A 13751-nucleotide genomic window follows, 5' to 3' on the forward strand; every position below is an offset into this window, starting at 1 on the left:
GAAACACTGTCTTTTCTTATGCCAAAACTATATAGCCAGGGCCCTTGCTGATACACTACATTTTCAGTTGTGAACTTCATGTGCTGAATCTATGTCTTCATTGTGTATCTGTCTGGCACTTGGCACAGTGGGATCCAAAAGCATTTCTTCAACAGTCTGCAAATAAAAAGTAGTTTCTTCTACACAGCACAGTTCTGCTTGAGACCGCAACAGGATGCTACAGAGGTGGAATGGGATGCACAGGGCAAAACTGTTCAAAATTTAGGAAAAAGTTTGAGTTCTAATACACATTTTAATCCATGTTGATACTGTCAATGTGATCTAACAGATTCAGCTCACTCAAAATTAGTCTCTACAAGCAAATCATACATTGGTTTCACTGTCTAGGTGATCAATTTAGTTTCCCAGACGTGGGTGTTTTCTACCGTTTTGAAACCTTTAAAGATTCAAAAGCATTAGTTCCCCTAAGAGGTGGCAGCTGGAAGCCAAGTGGGATATGCTGGGATGTTTCAGGTCTCACTAGGCACTTGTATCTAGCCAACTAAATTGAGTCCAAGATCTCTATGGATAATAACTTTAGCCAGTCACCTGATGTAAGATGTCTGCACATATCTGAATCCTCACCTGAGCCCCACTATGCTTTTTCTTTCAGAGGCTCCAGCACCTCAAATGTTCTGAAACCCTCAAATTGGTCTTACTATTGCAATGCCAAGGAGACACTGACATCAGAACACCACAGTGTGGCCATCCAACATGAGTGCAATTATGTTAACAGTTGTCCATTTTTCTGATGAACACCGTATCACTACTAAGCCAGCACAGCACACACTAGCCACCACACAGTGACACATGAAGGATATTCCAAAGATGCCAAATGAAAACTTGGAATACAAAGCCACTCAGAAATCTTTAAAGACAAATGTGTAGAACAAAGGACCCTCAAAAAACTCAGATCACTTAATCATCATGATGGTTGTACTGTAATGGTCACTCAAGGAAGAGGCACAGCACAAAAATCACTATAAAGAAGTAGGGCTGTTCCCTGACTTGATCTGAAAAGACAGATAATGGCAACTAGCATCCCAGACGCCCTACTGAAGCAAATCATCCTAAAACCAAAGCATGTGTTAAGATGAAAAGAATAATGAATGCTGAATGATGAGAGAATGCTCTCTCTCTCAAAAAAAAAAAAAAAAAAAAACCAAACAAAAAAACCCAAACAAAAAGATGCACTGATACACTTCAGAATACAACCAAAGGTACAAACCCAGCAAGGTATTTTGTGAAGTATACCCCATGGCACATCAAGGTTACACTACAACCCATTCGTCATGATGCAAGTCTTGGTTTTCCAATTCTGTCTCTGAATGCCTGTTAACATTATCGGTGCCTTGATGGCGGCTATCTGTTTAATGAATCACACTAAATACAGCTTAGTTGTTGCACCCAAAGCAAAGTGTCACTTTAGCTTAACAACCCTTGCATTATCATCCGTCTTTATCACATATATGATAACAGACACTGCTCAGGAGTCCGTTGATCCCACCAGAATCTCTCCTGTCCTGCTTGCATGGCAAAATACGCAACAATAGGGTTTAGTGTCACAGTCTTCCTCTTTCTAAAAATGTTATCTCCCTCCCCATGAACATTAGAAATAAATTCAACTGACCCACTCTAATTCTGCAGCAAAGACATGCTGATGGATGAAATGTAGGCCAATCAGTCCAGGGTAACAGCACAATGCATAGCCCCACAGTAAAATTCAAATCCGATTAAAATTATATTTCTTGTAACAGCATAGGGGCCTTTATGCAGAAGGGGAGAATCTTGTGGGAAAAGGCAGAGGGAGCGATTTTTTTTTTCCTTAGTTCATAAAATAAAAGCCCCTCCTCCATTTTGCTGCACATCAAAAATCAATGATAAAAGACAATTTTTCTTGCCTGTATTCTTTCTTGCTTTATCTACGGCATGCCTGTCCTAGCACACAGGGGACTGCCTGCATGGAATTAAAATGACTTTTGCTCACTGAAGTCAACCAGTTAAGGTGTTCAGTACTTATACACTGAATTCAATCACCAGAATATCCCAGCAGTATAACAAGAGCCATCATATTACACAAATGGCAACCACTGCAGAGACAAAAGACAATACTTTCCAACACTGCTAACAAGGAAATCACAGTCACATTTTAAAAAGCTCAAAGGAAAATGATTGTTTTGTCAAGTCACTAAAAAAATCCCCTACGTTCCAGTTGCCACTCCTTTATTTTTTTTACATCTACACCTTTTTTTTTTCTTTTATGCTACTGCTATTTTCTTGTTGCTATTATTACTGAAACCAGCTGCTTGCAGCTGAACAGAAATTCGTAACACAACAGAAGCTATAAAATGAAACACTGTGAATAATAGCTAGGTCACCTGGGTTTCTCAGGCAGGCACCAAAATGAACATGTAGCTCATCTCTAAAGAAAAAGAAAAAAAGGTCCTAAACCAGTTATTTAAATTAATTAGCATGCATGTGCACACATTTCAATAGCCATCTTTTCACCCAGAGCCACACTCACCGCTTGCTTCCAACAGTCACATCCAATTCTCTTACACTCCCAGCTAATATCTCCTGCTGCTGTTGTAAAGGTCTCCGTGTGAGCCTGCACTCCCAGGCTTGCCAGGAAAATAACAAGATGAAAAGCTCTCGCACCACCCCTAGCCCAGAGGAACCCTGAGCCTGGCACCCCGAGCCACAACAACAGCACTGCAGCCCTCGCTCCAGAAAACAAATATTTTTGAAAGGCACTGCCGCCTAATTCCAGCATGCATGATGCCAACTGTGAAAACAAAAGCCGCTAAAAACAGCGTGTGTGTGCAAGCTTAGGCACAAATAGCATCTTAGCTGGAATTAACACACGTTTTCCCCCTATTCTCCCAGCCCATCAGTGAACAGAGCAGTCGATTACGCTAAGCAAAATAGAATTCTGTACCAAGTATTGCATCGTTCCTAATTTGCAACTGTAGCTTCTGCTGATAGAGACAGAAGACACAGCCTGTACTCAAAAGATCTGGAGAACAAAAGAAATACTGTATGAATTAATACTGCAAATTCCTGTTCAGAGCTGACAGGAAAAGGTAATTAAGGCACGTGCCTCTAGCTGTTCCTCTCACGCTTTAACACGAAAGACAAGACAATCTTACCAGGATTTACAGCTGTTTACCCATATTCACTGGATAAATGAGCCTTGCATCCTTGCAAATGTGCCAGCCAGTTTGGAAGCGTTGCAGAACTGAATCTGTCTCAAACTCTGTGTCTCATTTACTGTAACACAGAGGATTTTCAAAGCCATGCCTCACAACAGCTGGCTTGTTTTTGCTTGCTTCCTATGATTGACAAGTTCATACAAGCTCCGTCAACTTTAACCTTGATAAGTGAAGGCTTGGTCTGTATTGTGTGTTACATCATCAGAAACTTCTGACCTCAGGGAAAAGATCTCAGAGACTTCAAAGCCTTTCCTTCCTCCCACCCCCAGCCCCTGGATTTGGTTATTAAAAAAAAAATAAATTTTAAAAGTCCTTTAATTTTTTAAGGTTTTTTTTTTCCATTTGTGAAAATCATGATCCACATTTCAGAAATGACAGCTCTGCAAGTTTTAAATATTTAAAATGATAAAAAAAGATCAGTGTGTTACTAGGCTCCTTTCAGAGCAGCATTCAAATAACCAAGTCTTTAATGTTAGAGGAGAGTCTTCATCAACAGCCCTCCAGCTTGAATTTTTTTGCATGAGTTGTGTGCACAGGCGTTCTCTCTTGCAGGAGATTCTGCAGGGGAAGAACTAAATGCTTTCATGCTCCATGTGCAAATTGCCACCCCCACGCTCCATCTTTAGAAACCAAAGGCATCGTGGCCCTCACCAGAGCAAAGCTCAAGCTCCTTTCAGTTCTTCTACAAGAACACATTAGGGGCTTAATAGATAAACAGTGAATGAGGCTCTAATATGGATTAAAAGATCATTTTAAAAGATAACCACTTTAAGAGGACAATGTTAGTTAAACTGCACGCAAAATCACATACAGCAGTTATATTCTACAGTACAGCACTGATACCCAGTTAATAACCCCCTCTAAAATTCTTCTATCTATCTTGCCTAAAATTTTTATACCTCCCAAAGCTGTCTAGTTGATGTCAAGATACAGGAGAAAATGACTTCAAGAAAACTCATCCATTTACATAATGGAACATAAGTCTGACTGGCCCACACAGAGGAATGGAAGTTATAGCTGTGATGTTACTTTTTATCAGAAAACTTTACTCAAATTTACTTGCATAAACAGTCCCCTCTGTGACAGTAAATCATAATCCATGTTGCCTAAGGGCTTATAGCAGAAGGCGAACATTTCACAGGCTAGCTTTTAGTACCAGAACACCATAAAGCCACTCCATATGTAAGAAATACATGAATTGCTGCTGCACTGGGGAGACAAATCAATCACCTATTTCCAAAGATGCTTTTCATCAAGTAACTTAGGGGAAAATAAAATCTACAATACATCAGCATATGATGCTTTTATGAGTGTAACCACTGGAGACTAGATCTTACAGTATCACTAATCTCCCTACTCAACTGTTATCATTAAAATAGCCACAAGAAGATAGCTTGATTTCAAGTGATGCAACAAAAACTTAAGTCTCTAGATAGTTTTCATTCTAATCGTCTTTCCAGGGAAAGCAGGAAAACTAAATCAGAACTCAAAAATCGATTAATGCCTACAAAAATTATTTCTGTTTCTCTCTCCACAAACTTTTCTGTGTGTTTCTTTTGCTCACCCCCTATTTCAGTACCTTCAGAATTACCTCTTGGACTTCTCCCAGCTTCTCATGCTTAGTAACACATTTGGGAGCAGGGGAGGAAACTTTCCATTAGAAGAAACTGCCCTCCAACACTTCCTTTTATCAGACCACAGTGTTCTCGCATACTCCTGGCTGTCACTGCATGCACAGTGGAGAACAGATGTGTAAGCAGAAATTAAGCAAAAAGAACTTCACTCAAGAATCTGGATGTAGGAAACTGGATATGTGAGGAGGGGTTAGAAAGAGGGATTCAAAATTCACCTAACAAAGGTACAGAGAGAAGCCACACTTTCAAGGGTGTGGGAAATGAGCAAACTGGACAGGGGAGAAACAGGGCTGCATTACTGTAGCATACTACTAACCAAGCACAGGCTTTGGAGACAGTCTAGCACCCATTTAATGAGATCCAGAAGCTGCTGGTGAGCCAGAGCAGAGCATCCCACTGACCTGTAGGACACGCACCTGACATCTGCTGGGCTGAGTGCCCTAGGAGAATGAGGAATGAGAAGGCAATGTAAGTGCCTGCAAGGTTTAGCACTCTCGTGTAGTCACAACCAATCCTAGATCCCAAAATAATGGATTTGGGATGCTCTTGAAAAATCACACACCTCACCTCTCAGCTCAAGCAGCCTGGTAGTTTTAAAGCAGACAACAGGAGGAAGAAAAAGACTTCAAGTGGGACCATTTATCATGCAACTCCTGCCTTGATCCTGAGGCATGAGAAGAATTTGGTTCAAAACTTGACCACTTGAAGAGCTACTCTGTGCCAGTGGCCATATGTATTTAGACTAATCTTTCCTGAAAGATCAGGAATCCACACTGTGATATTTAATTTTGAAAAGGGCATTTACAAACATGAGGGGAATATTTTTAAAAGGAACATGCCAGATGGTATAATGCTAAGAGATAACATGAGACAAAAAATACAACATATGAAACTCAGAGAAAATGCGTAATACCTACCAAAAACTCCAGACCACCCTTTTTCCTCCCCTTTCTCTGTCCCCTCCAAAGGCTGGATTAAACAGTAATTACAAGGACATCCACCAGGGAATGAAAGTCCTACCTAAATGAAGAAAATTCAGAACTACTCAAGCAAAACAATGTCTAAACACAGTAAGGTTAAAATAAAAAAAAACAAGCAAAAAACCAAACCAACCAACAAACAAACAAAAAACCCCAACAAAACAAAAAAAAAAGGTACAAATCTCTAAAGGTGTCGGAACAAAAAAAGTTTTTTTTAAAAAAAAAGAGTTGCTTTTTCAAACACAGGTATCTGCCAGACAGATTATACAGCCCAAAGTACAGTAATAAAAATACAAAGAAAACAAGGCCACAGCAGAAAACTGACATGGACTCCCCTTCATATCTCCACTAGCAAAGAACAGCCTATGTGGGAATTATTGTCAGATGTTGTCCACCATTTACTGGGTAGTCATGAGTTACCTGGACTACATGATAATCACCTGAAACTCCCACAAGAAGTTGCTGAAATACTATCTGTGATGCACAACCACACATTCCTCTGATACCTGGGCAACTGCTTGAGCAAAGTGACACATGCAATGTTTGGGAAGGGAAGGCACGAGGGTGTTGAAAACAAGAGAATGAAAGAGAGAAAAAGTAAAACAAAATACCCATTATGAATATGAAGAACTTCAGAATCATGACGTTAACATCTAAATTAAGCCAAGAGGTACAATTTATACAAAGAGATTTAGCAGCTGCATTAGCCAGCCTATTAAAATGACAATCATTTGGGCTTTTGCAGAAGAGATGTGCCTGGGATGCATTACTATTCTCAGAAAGACACTGAGAATATATACTCACTACACACGTGGACAACACAGACTTTTTGACTTTTAGAAGATTTTAAAATAAAAAAAAAATTACTCGCACCAGAGGCTTTTAAAAATTTGACTGTTATGGAACAAAGTCCTCACAACACCACATAACAGAACTGATTAGCTCTACATGATTTACAAAAGGGTGAAAAAGAAGGTGGCAACAGTTGCTGCTATAAGGAAATTATACTGAATAATAAAGACACATGCCAAAGATTTCTTACCATTGAGCAAATGGGCATAAGACAACAGATGAAATTCAGATTTAATAAATGCAAAGTAATCCTCAGAACAGCTATTTCTATACCTCAGCAACATATACAATGATGTATAACTGAAATTACTGCTATGCGAGAAGGAAAAGTTGGATTTCACACACCATTCTATGAACGTATCATCCCTGTACTCCACAGCAAAAAAGCAAACAAACAAAACCCCAGTCAAAAGAAAGAAAACATTGTGTTACTTTATGAATTCATAGTGCACCCTAATGTTGTTGCAGTTCTTTCACTGTGCCAAAAGGAACACATGAGAATGTGGAAAGTCACAGAAGAAGAAAGTAAGGATGGGCAAAGCCATACAACAGCTTTCACAGAGGAGACACCCTACCCACCACCTGCAAAAGAAGTGCCCTTCCTCACAACACATTAGTACAAACAGCTATGGATCTCAAAAGCCAGTGTGAATCCAAAACCAGTTAGTCACTTTTCTGAAAGAAAAATGTCTCAAGGGCTGTTACCCACAAACCCTTAGGACTGCAAGGATACCCTGCAACATGGCTCCCTGTCTGCCTTGGTTTTATTTTCTCTGAGCATCTGCTACTGTTCTGTCAGAGAAAGGAAATCTGCTTAGGTAGACCTTTGGCCTGTGCTTTTATAAGTATCAACTTCCTGTATGTATCAGCAATTCAAAATTATACTTTCCCTGTACGAAGCATGACCTTTATTTAGCTGTCATTAGTCACATACAGTAGCACACTGGAAAGATACAGTGGTTCATAGCAATGAAACATGTACTAATTGCAAGTATTTACAGAAATCTAAGGAAGACAGAAGGCGGCAAGGGACTCCTAATACATGAACAGATGCTGCCGGACTCTGTCTTCCTTGTTGCCTCTATCTGCATAGGAAGAGACACAGAACTATTTTCCCAGTTTTGGACAAAATACAAACTTTGTAACAACCCAAGGCTGTACTGTATCATACACTAGTCCATCTGACACATACAATGACTTCAATGGCAAGAAATAGTGGTCTGATGCCTGAAGAATCCTTATCTCATGATAAAGAAATACTTCTGTAAATAGAAAGGAAGGGCTTCAGCAGCTCACATACTTAAAAATCTTTGGTAACAGCTAAAAGCCTGTGATGATGCACTTTTGCTCTTCTGCACTTCCTCCAGGCAATAGCAAATAGCCGAACACAACTTGCTGGAAAGGGAAAACTGCCTTTTTTTCCCTGTTTTATTTTATTATTATTTGTCCTTTTTTTTACTTCTAACTTCATGTAAGAAGGCATTTGTATGTGCCTTCTGAATTTATTACCAGTAGGAATCCAGATCTCCGAAGCATTACTTCAAGCAAACTGGTACATTCTGGCTACATGAAAAGTAGTTTTCTTTACCCTTTAATGGAATAATTAATCTTCCTCAAAAAAGAACGCTTAAACCTTTATAGTAGTCCTTATTATACTTACATTGATTTCAAAAGAGAACACTTCACTTTCTAAGCTCTTGAATAAAATGAATGTAGAAATGGTTAGTACACTGCGTATCAGATAAAAAACCACAATCATTCATATTTATAATTTATTTTCTACAAAATAGTACTTGTTAGGTTACCAAACTGATAGGAAATAATTCTTTCCTTTAGAAGAATTTACATGAACAATCACAAGACCTGTAGGTGAAGTGTAAAACAGAGAACTCAGACTTCTTTTGCACCATAAAACATTGAAGTTTGTTAATACATGCATGAAATGTTTGCCCAAGTAATTTTTCACTGATTTGTAAGGAAGCAGTTGCACAAGATCATACTATTTGTTCCTCAAGAGGAAAAGGAAAGACGGTGAGAACATTTTGCTTACATAGCTCTGGTGATGTCTTGATATGTCCTACTGAGACTAATGACTGAGACACGCTCACCCTGAAATATTCACTCAGGAAAATCTTCTCAATTTGACTCTGAAAATGTATATACAGTACATAAAAAACAAAATTCATATGCGATGCAATGCCTGTAAGCAGAGCTCTGCTTAAGTATTTAAGCAAATGGCCCTTTTGCTACATATAAGAATTCCAAAATCCCACAAACCAATCAACCAGAAAACCCTTTCAAGTCCTGCACTTCAATACTCAGTTCTCAACATAAGCAGATACTACCATTGTATACTGCTACTATAATATATTTTTTGACAGGACAGTAAAAACCCCAAAATGTGTAACTTCAATATTGAAGTTATTAAAAAAATGGGTAGTTCCTAAGAATATTTCCAAAGTCTAATCTATCTTCCAGTGTATAATTTACACCATTTATCACTGTAAGAATGAGATTACATGAGAAACTCATTACTTCAGATGTGTAATGGGGGTTTTTTCCCCTCTGCTAGCTAGCCTTTATAGACATATAGCCCCAACCCCTATAACTGTCACAAACCAAAACAAGCTCAGAGAACTGACTACCAAAACATGCATGTATGTTTTATACACATATACATATATACACAGACATCCATATATACTTGAGATATGTGAACATGTATACAAATGGAGTATCACCCATTCAAAAAAATCAGTTTTCCTTGAACATGGGAACCTCTCTATAGGCTCCTGTTTCTGCCTTGTCAGAGATTTTTTAGAACATTGAACTTGGGCATTTAGGTCAACTTAGGCACCAAGCAATGATTTTTACTTTGGTTTTGTATGACAAAGGCTGTTACTTTGTCCTCAAGAACTCAGACAGGAACAACTACTAAGGCATGGAAGAACTAAATGAAACATCTTACAGTGTTTAGAGTCAAGTCATGCTGTGGTTCTATACTTGACATGCATATGTTCTTGTACTTCACACCTATTAAATGTTGAAAGGTTTTCTGTCACTTGTGATCTCATAAATCCTTTTTCACTTTTTGAAGTTATGTAATTTTCATAGACATTGTAGAAGCAAATTAACAGAGGCACAAGTCAAATGTTCTCAGAAAGTAAATAAAAGCAATGGCTGTGAACATCTCTACGTAGATGGCAATCTCAAGAATTAGATCACAGAGCACTATTCTTTTGATACAGATTGACGTTTATGAGTGCTGTGTTATCCAGCAGGAAGCCACACAGACTACTACAGGTTGGAGCACACATTTCCATCTTTAACCTTCTGAAGGGCTATGTTGGTTTAGAAATTCTGGAGACTTCTATACGGAAGTTAATTATATAACCGGCGTATGCAATTTGACAAATACAGAGACAGACGCATTTAAAGGATAGACTTTGCATCTGTGAAAAGCTAAGTGTTAGTAACCAATCTGAAATAGAAGGAGTAGCATCACTAAAATAATAAGAGAATCAATTTTTTGTTTTACAGATCATTAGACTTGTGTAAAATGCCTTTAAGCAGACCTAAAGTTAAGAACATACTTAGAATCGTGTCAAGCCTCAGTGTAAAAATATCAGCTCATCTTAGATGATTGCTTGCATGCTTGTAAGTTCGTAACAAGAGTGGTTTGGTTCTTGCATGAGAGATGATAAGGGCTACTATGGACCACTACTTTCCCTTCCTATAGAAATAATACTCCAAGCTATTAAATACTGCAGTTCAGAAGAACAACTTTGCTAAAATGGGAGATGAAACAACCTAAATTCACTGGAAGCACGCATTAATCTCAGATGGGAGAAATACAGCCCATAGATGAAAGGAGTTCACAAACTATCTTCATCAGCTTAAAAAATCCGCAACTTTTATAAGAAATGTTAATTTAGGTTTTACAACTGTGTGCTAAAAAAAGAGCAGCACCAAAAAAATACTGTAGCAAAATAAGCCAGCAGCAAAAAGCCCAGGAGAAAAAAATTGCTTAGCCTGCACTTTTTTTTTTTAACCATTTGCTGTTACAATACTCCAACTCTTTTTCATTCTAGATTCAGGGCATTAAAAAGACCTTATATTTCATCTGAAAATAATGAGGGAAGCTGTGATGGGAAACGTTCAAGGCTTATTTAAAAGCCAAATTATTCCTTTTTTGTTTTTGTTTTTTTTTAATTTTTTTTCCAAAACAACAGGAGGAGAAGGAGATCACAGGCACCTTGTATCACTGGGATGGTCTCTAACCTAAGGAAGGCACCTTCAGGACTAAGGACGCCACAGCTGGCCCTCAGCTTGGGTCCCCGCACATCTAACCCACATAAATGCTGATGGGCGGCTCCTGTGACCAGCACAGCCATGGTGCCTTTGGTAGCGCAAAGGCAACTGTAGAAGACAGGCCTCAGCAGCACAAAATAAGGGCCACCCATCAGCAATATAATCCAAAGTCAAGTTTTCAAAGAAAGTTTTAAATATGACCACAAGTTTTGGTTAATATTAATGTTCAAGAATATACCATGGATTAGGGAGATCTGCTAGCCATTTGCAGAGTGCTAGTTTTTAAAAGTAGGGAAACTAAATGCCCTATAGGCAGCTCAAAAATAGTAAAATCATTTCATGTCATAATGTGTCCAGCTCCTTTTGTGCACAAGAATGCCTTGTTAAAAAAAGAGCACATGGAAATACATATTCTTTCCCAGAGGACAGCTATGCATCATCATGCATGTTGACAACACAGGAATTAAATGCCCAAATGAGGGGTTTTGTTTATTTAGTTTTTTTGAATGCAGAAGACATACAAATCCTCTGCATGACACAAATGCTGAGGGAAAGACTGCAAAAGTGACCATTTTAACAAAACCTTCTGTAATGCAGTGAAATGGCCAAATACTCTGAAACAGTATGTCAAAATAAGCTTTGGTTTAAAAAAACAGAAGTTACTGCAGCTGGTGCCCAGTCATGTGATTTTCGTGGATTCCCTGATTATAAAGCGAGAATTGTGCTGTACAAACACTGCTAAAATGCTGGTGTAGGAGTATCATTCACACTCTTTTGTGATTAGGGTTCAGCACTGCTGGATGGAAATCATTTTACTTGTCCAGAGATGCTGTCTGCCTACAGAAGCTCATCTGCTCCCAGCTGATTGTGCTGCCGCCTCCCCCTCTCCCTCCCCTCCAGCCCAATCTCCTCTCCATGCACATGTGCACACAGATTGACACCCTCATGGGCTATTCATTTTGAAATCACTATGGTAAGTACAAAGGGCTACAAGGAATTAGAAAAATAGAGATGACCTCTTCAGCAGGGCCATAAACAGTGCAAAATACAAACAGAGAAAATCACAAATAAATACTAATTTTTGACAAGCTTTTACAGTCGTGACTAGAGTACATATATGCTACAGTTCATAATTTTCTCTTCCCTTGAGAGATTAATAACACTTCCAGAGCTGAGGAAAGCCCATAGAAGTTATTTTTCCTATACATGTGTTTCTTCTGCTAGGAAACCTGGAGCCATCAAGCCTGGTGACAGCACTGTGTGCACAATCTCAGCTCAGCTGCCACACACCACTTCAGTAGCTGCAGTATCAGCAATCACTGAAATCACTGCTTACATTACAACGGCTCCTGCAAACAGTGGGCCAGAAGGAGGAGGAGGATACCCCTTGCATGCAACACATTTAAGGACTTTAACTGTGTTGTGTATACAGTCATACATTTGAAAAGGGTCTGAAAATATCATGCAGTTTCATTAAAACACAAATTAACAAAGAAAAGTGGAGCTGATCAAACCTGAAAATAACTTTTGGTGGCTTCTGTTCACGTACTGCGTTCGGTAAAGGCAAAAGTAGAGAAAAGTCCAATTTACAGCACTACTGTGTTCCAGTAGCATGCTGTCTTTGCCAAGGATAATACTGGAAAACTCTTTTGGGAAACCTCAAGCATTCCCTCAACCCTGCCTACCCCCCTCCACCAAAAACCTGTAACCGATAAATATGAAAAATACCTGAATCATTTCATGCACACAAGTAAGAATCATCTGGCTCTGAACAAACTGTAATACACTCAAGAATTTCTTCAAGCTTACCCTAGACTCCCTGTAAATTTCAGTCCTAACAATAATTCTGTCATGCAGGTTGAAATATGTGGGGAGAAGGAGGGAAACAAGGGAAAACAGCATTGCGAAAACTCTGAAATCATCAGCAAAACTTCCAGTCTGGGTGAGGAAAAGATCAGATCAGAGCTGTCATAAGGAATCTCTTTAAGCAAGAAATTAAGAAATACTTACCTTACAGTGCAGTTCCTTTCATCCTGATTGTTAACTTTAGAGGAAATACGCTCCCCATCTTCCTTTAAATCCTCTGCTTCCCTCCTTACTTCAACTGAGACTTCCTAAAAGTGGTTTATAGCAGAAGTAAGACACCAAGTCATCATGTTTCAGACTCCCAAAAAATCTGTGATTATGGAACCTCTTATTTGTGGGTTTGCTCTGCTTGAATATACATGAAGTCAACAGCACAGTATGTCTTAAGCTTGCTTGGTTTTAAGTGGTACAGTATGCTATGTGACCTCTTGCACAGCACTACCGACCTGGCTGTCTCCAACTTACTGCTCTCCTTTGTCGATCTACAGAACAGCTTAACATTTGTATCAGCATTTGCAACTTTCACTTGGCAAAGAGAAAAAAAAAAATGTGGCAAAGAAGTTAGAGGAGAGCTGCTCCTGTTTTAGAAGATGCACGTACACACCAGCTTTTGAATCCCTGAGCGCATACTTCAGTTTCTCAGCAAAACACACAACATCCCTGTTCCAGAGTTTTATTATCTCACTATCTTCAAACAACCACACCCAAAGCACAGCTTTGCATTACAAACATTGAACCTACAGGAAACTTAATTGCGCATTAGCACTGGAATCATCTGAATCACATATGCGAAAACATCTTTACTTACTCGAGTCTGTTGTAAGCATCTTCAATGTGCTTATCACCATATTTTCCAG

General features: G+C 38.9%; 1 protein-coding gene across 3 annotated transcripts in view; it reads right to left on the reverse strand.

Moving 5' to 3' along the window:
• SHROOM2 (shroom family member 2) overlaps positions 1–13751 on the reverse strand; it is a gene marked incomplete at both ends in the record, with an annotated part of 131128 nt that overhangs the window by 29807 nt on the left and 87570 nt on the right. For all 3 annotated transcript variants that reach the window (XM_080613349.1, XM_080613347.1, XM_080613348.1), the window contains one exon: positions 13039–13142. In XM_080613349.1, the coding sequence (XP_080469475.1) occupies positions 13039–13142 (104 nt within the window). The remainder of the gene's footprint in view (positions 1–13038; positions 13143–13751) is intronic.

This window comes from Psittacula echo (genome assembly GCF_963264785.1).
Source record: "Psittacula echo genome assembly, chromosome: 3".
Lineage (NCBI taxonomy): Eukaryota > Metazoa > Chordata > Aves > Psittaciformes > Psittacidae > Psittacula > Psittacula echo.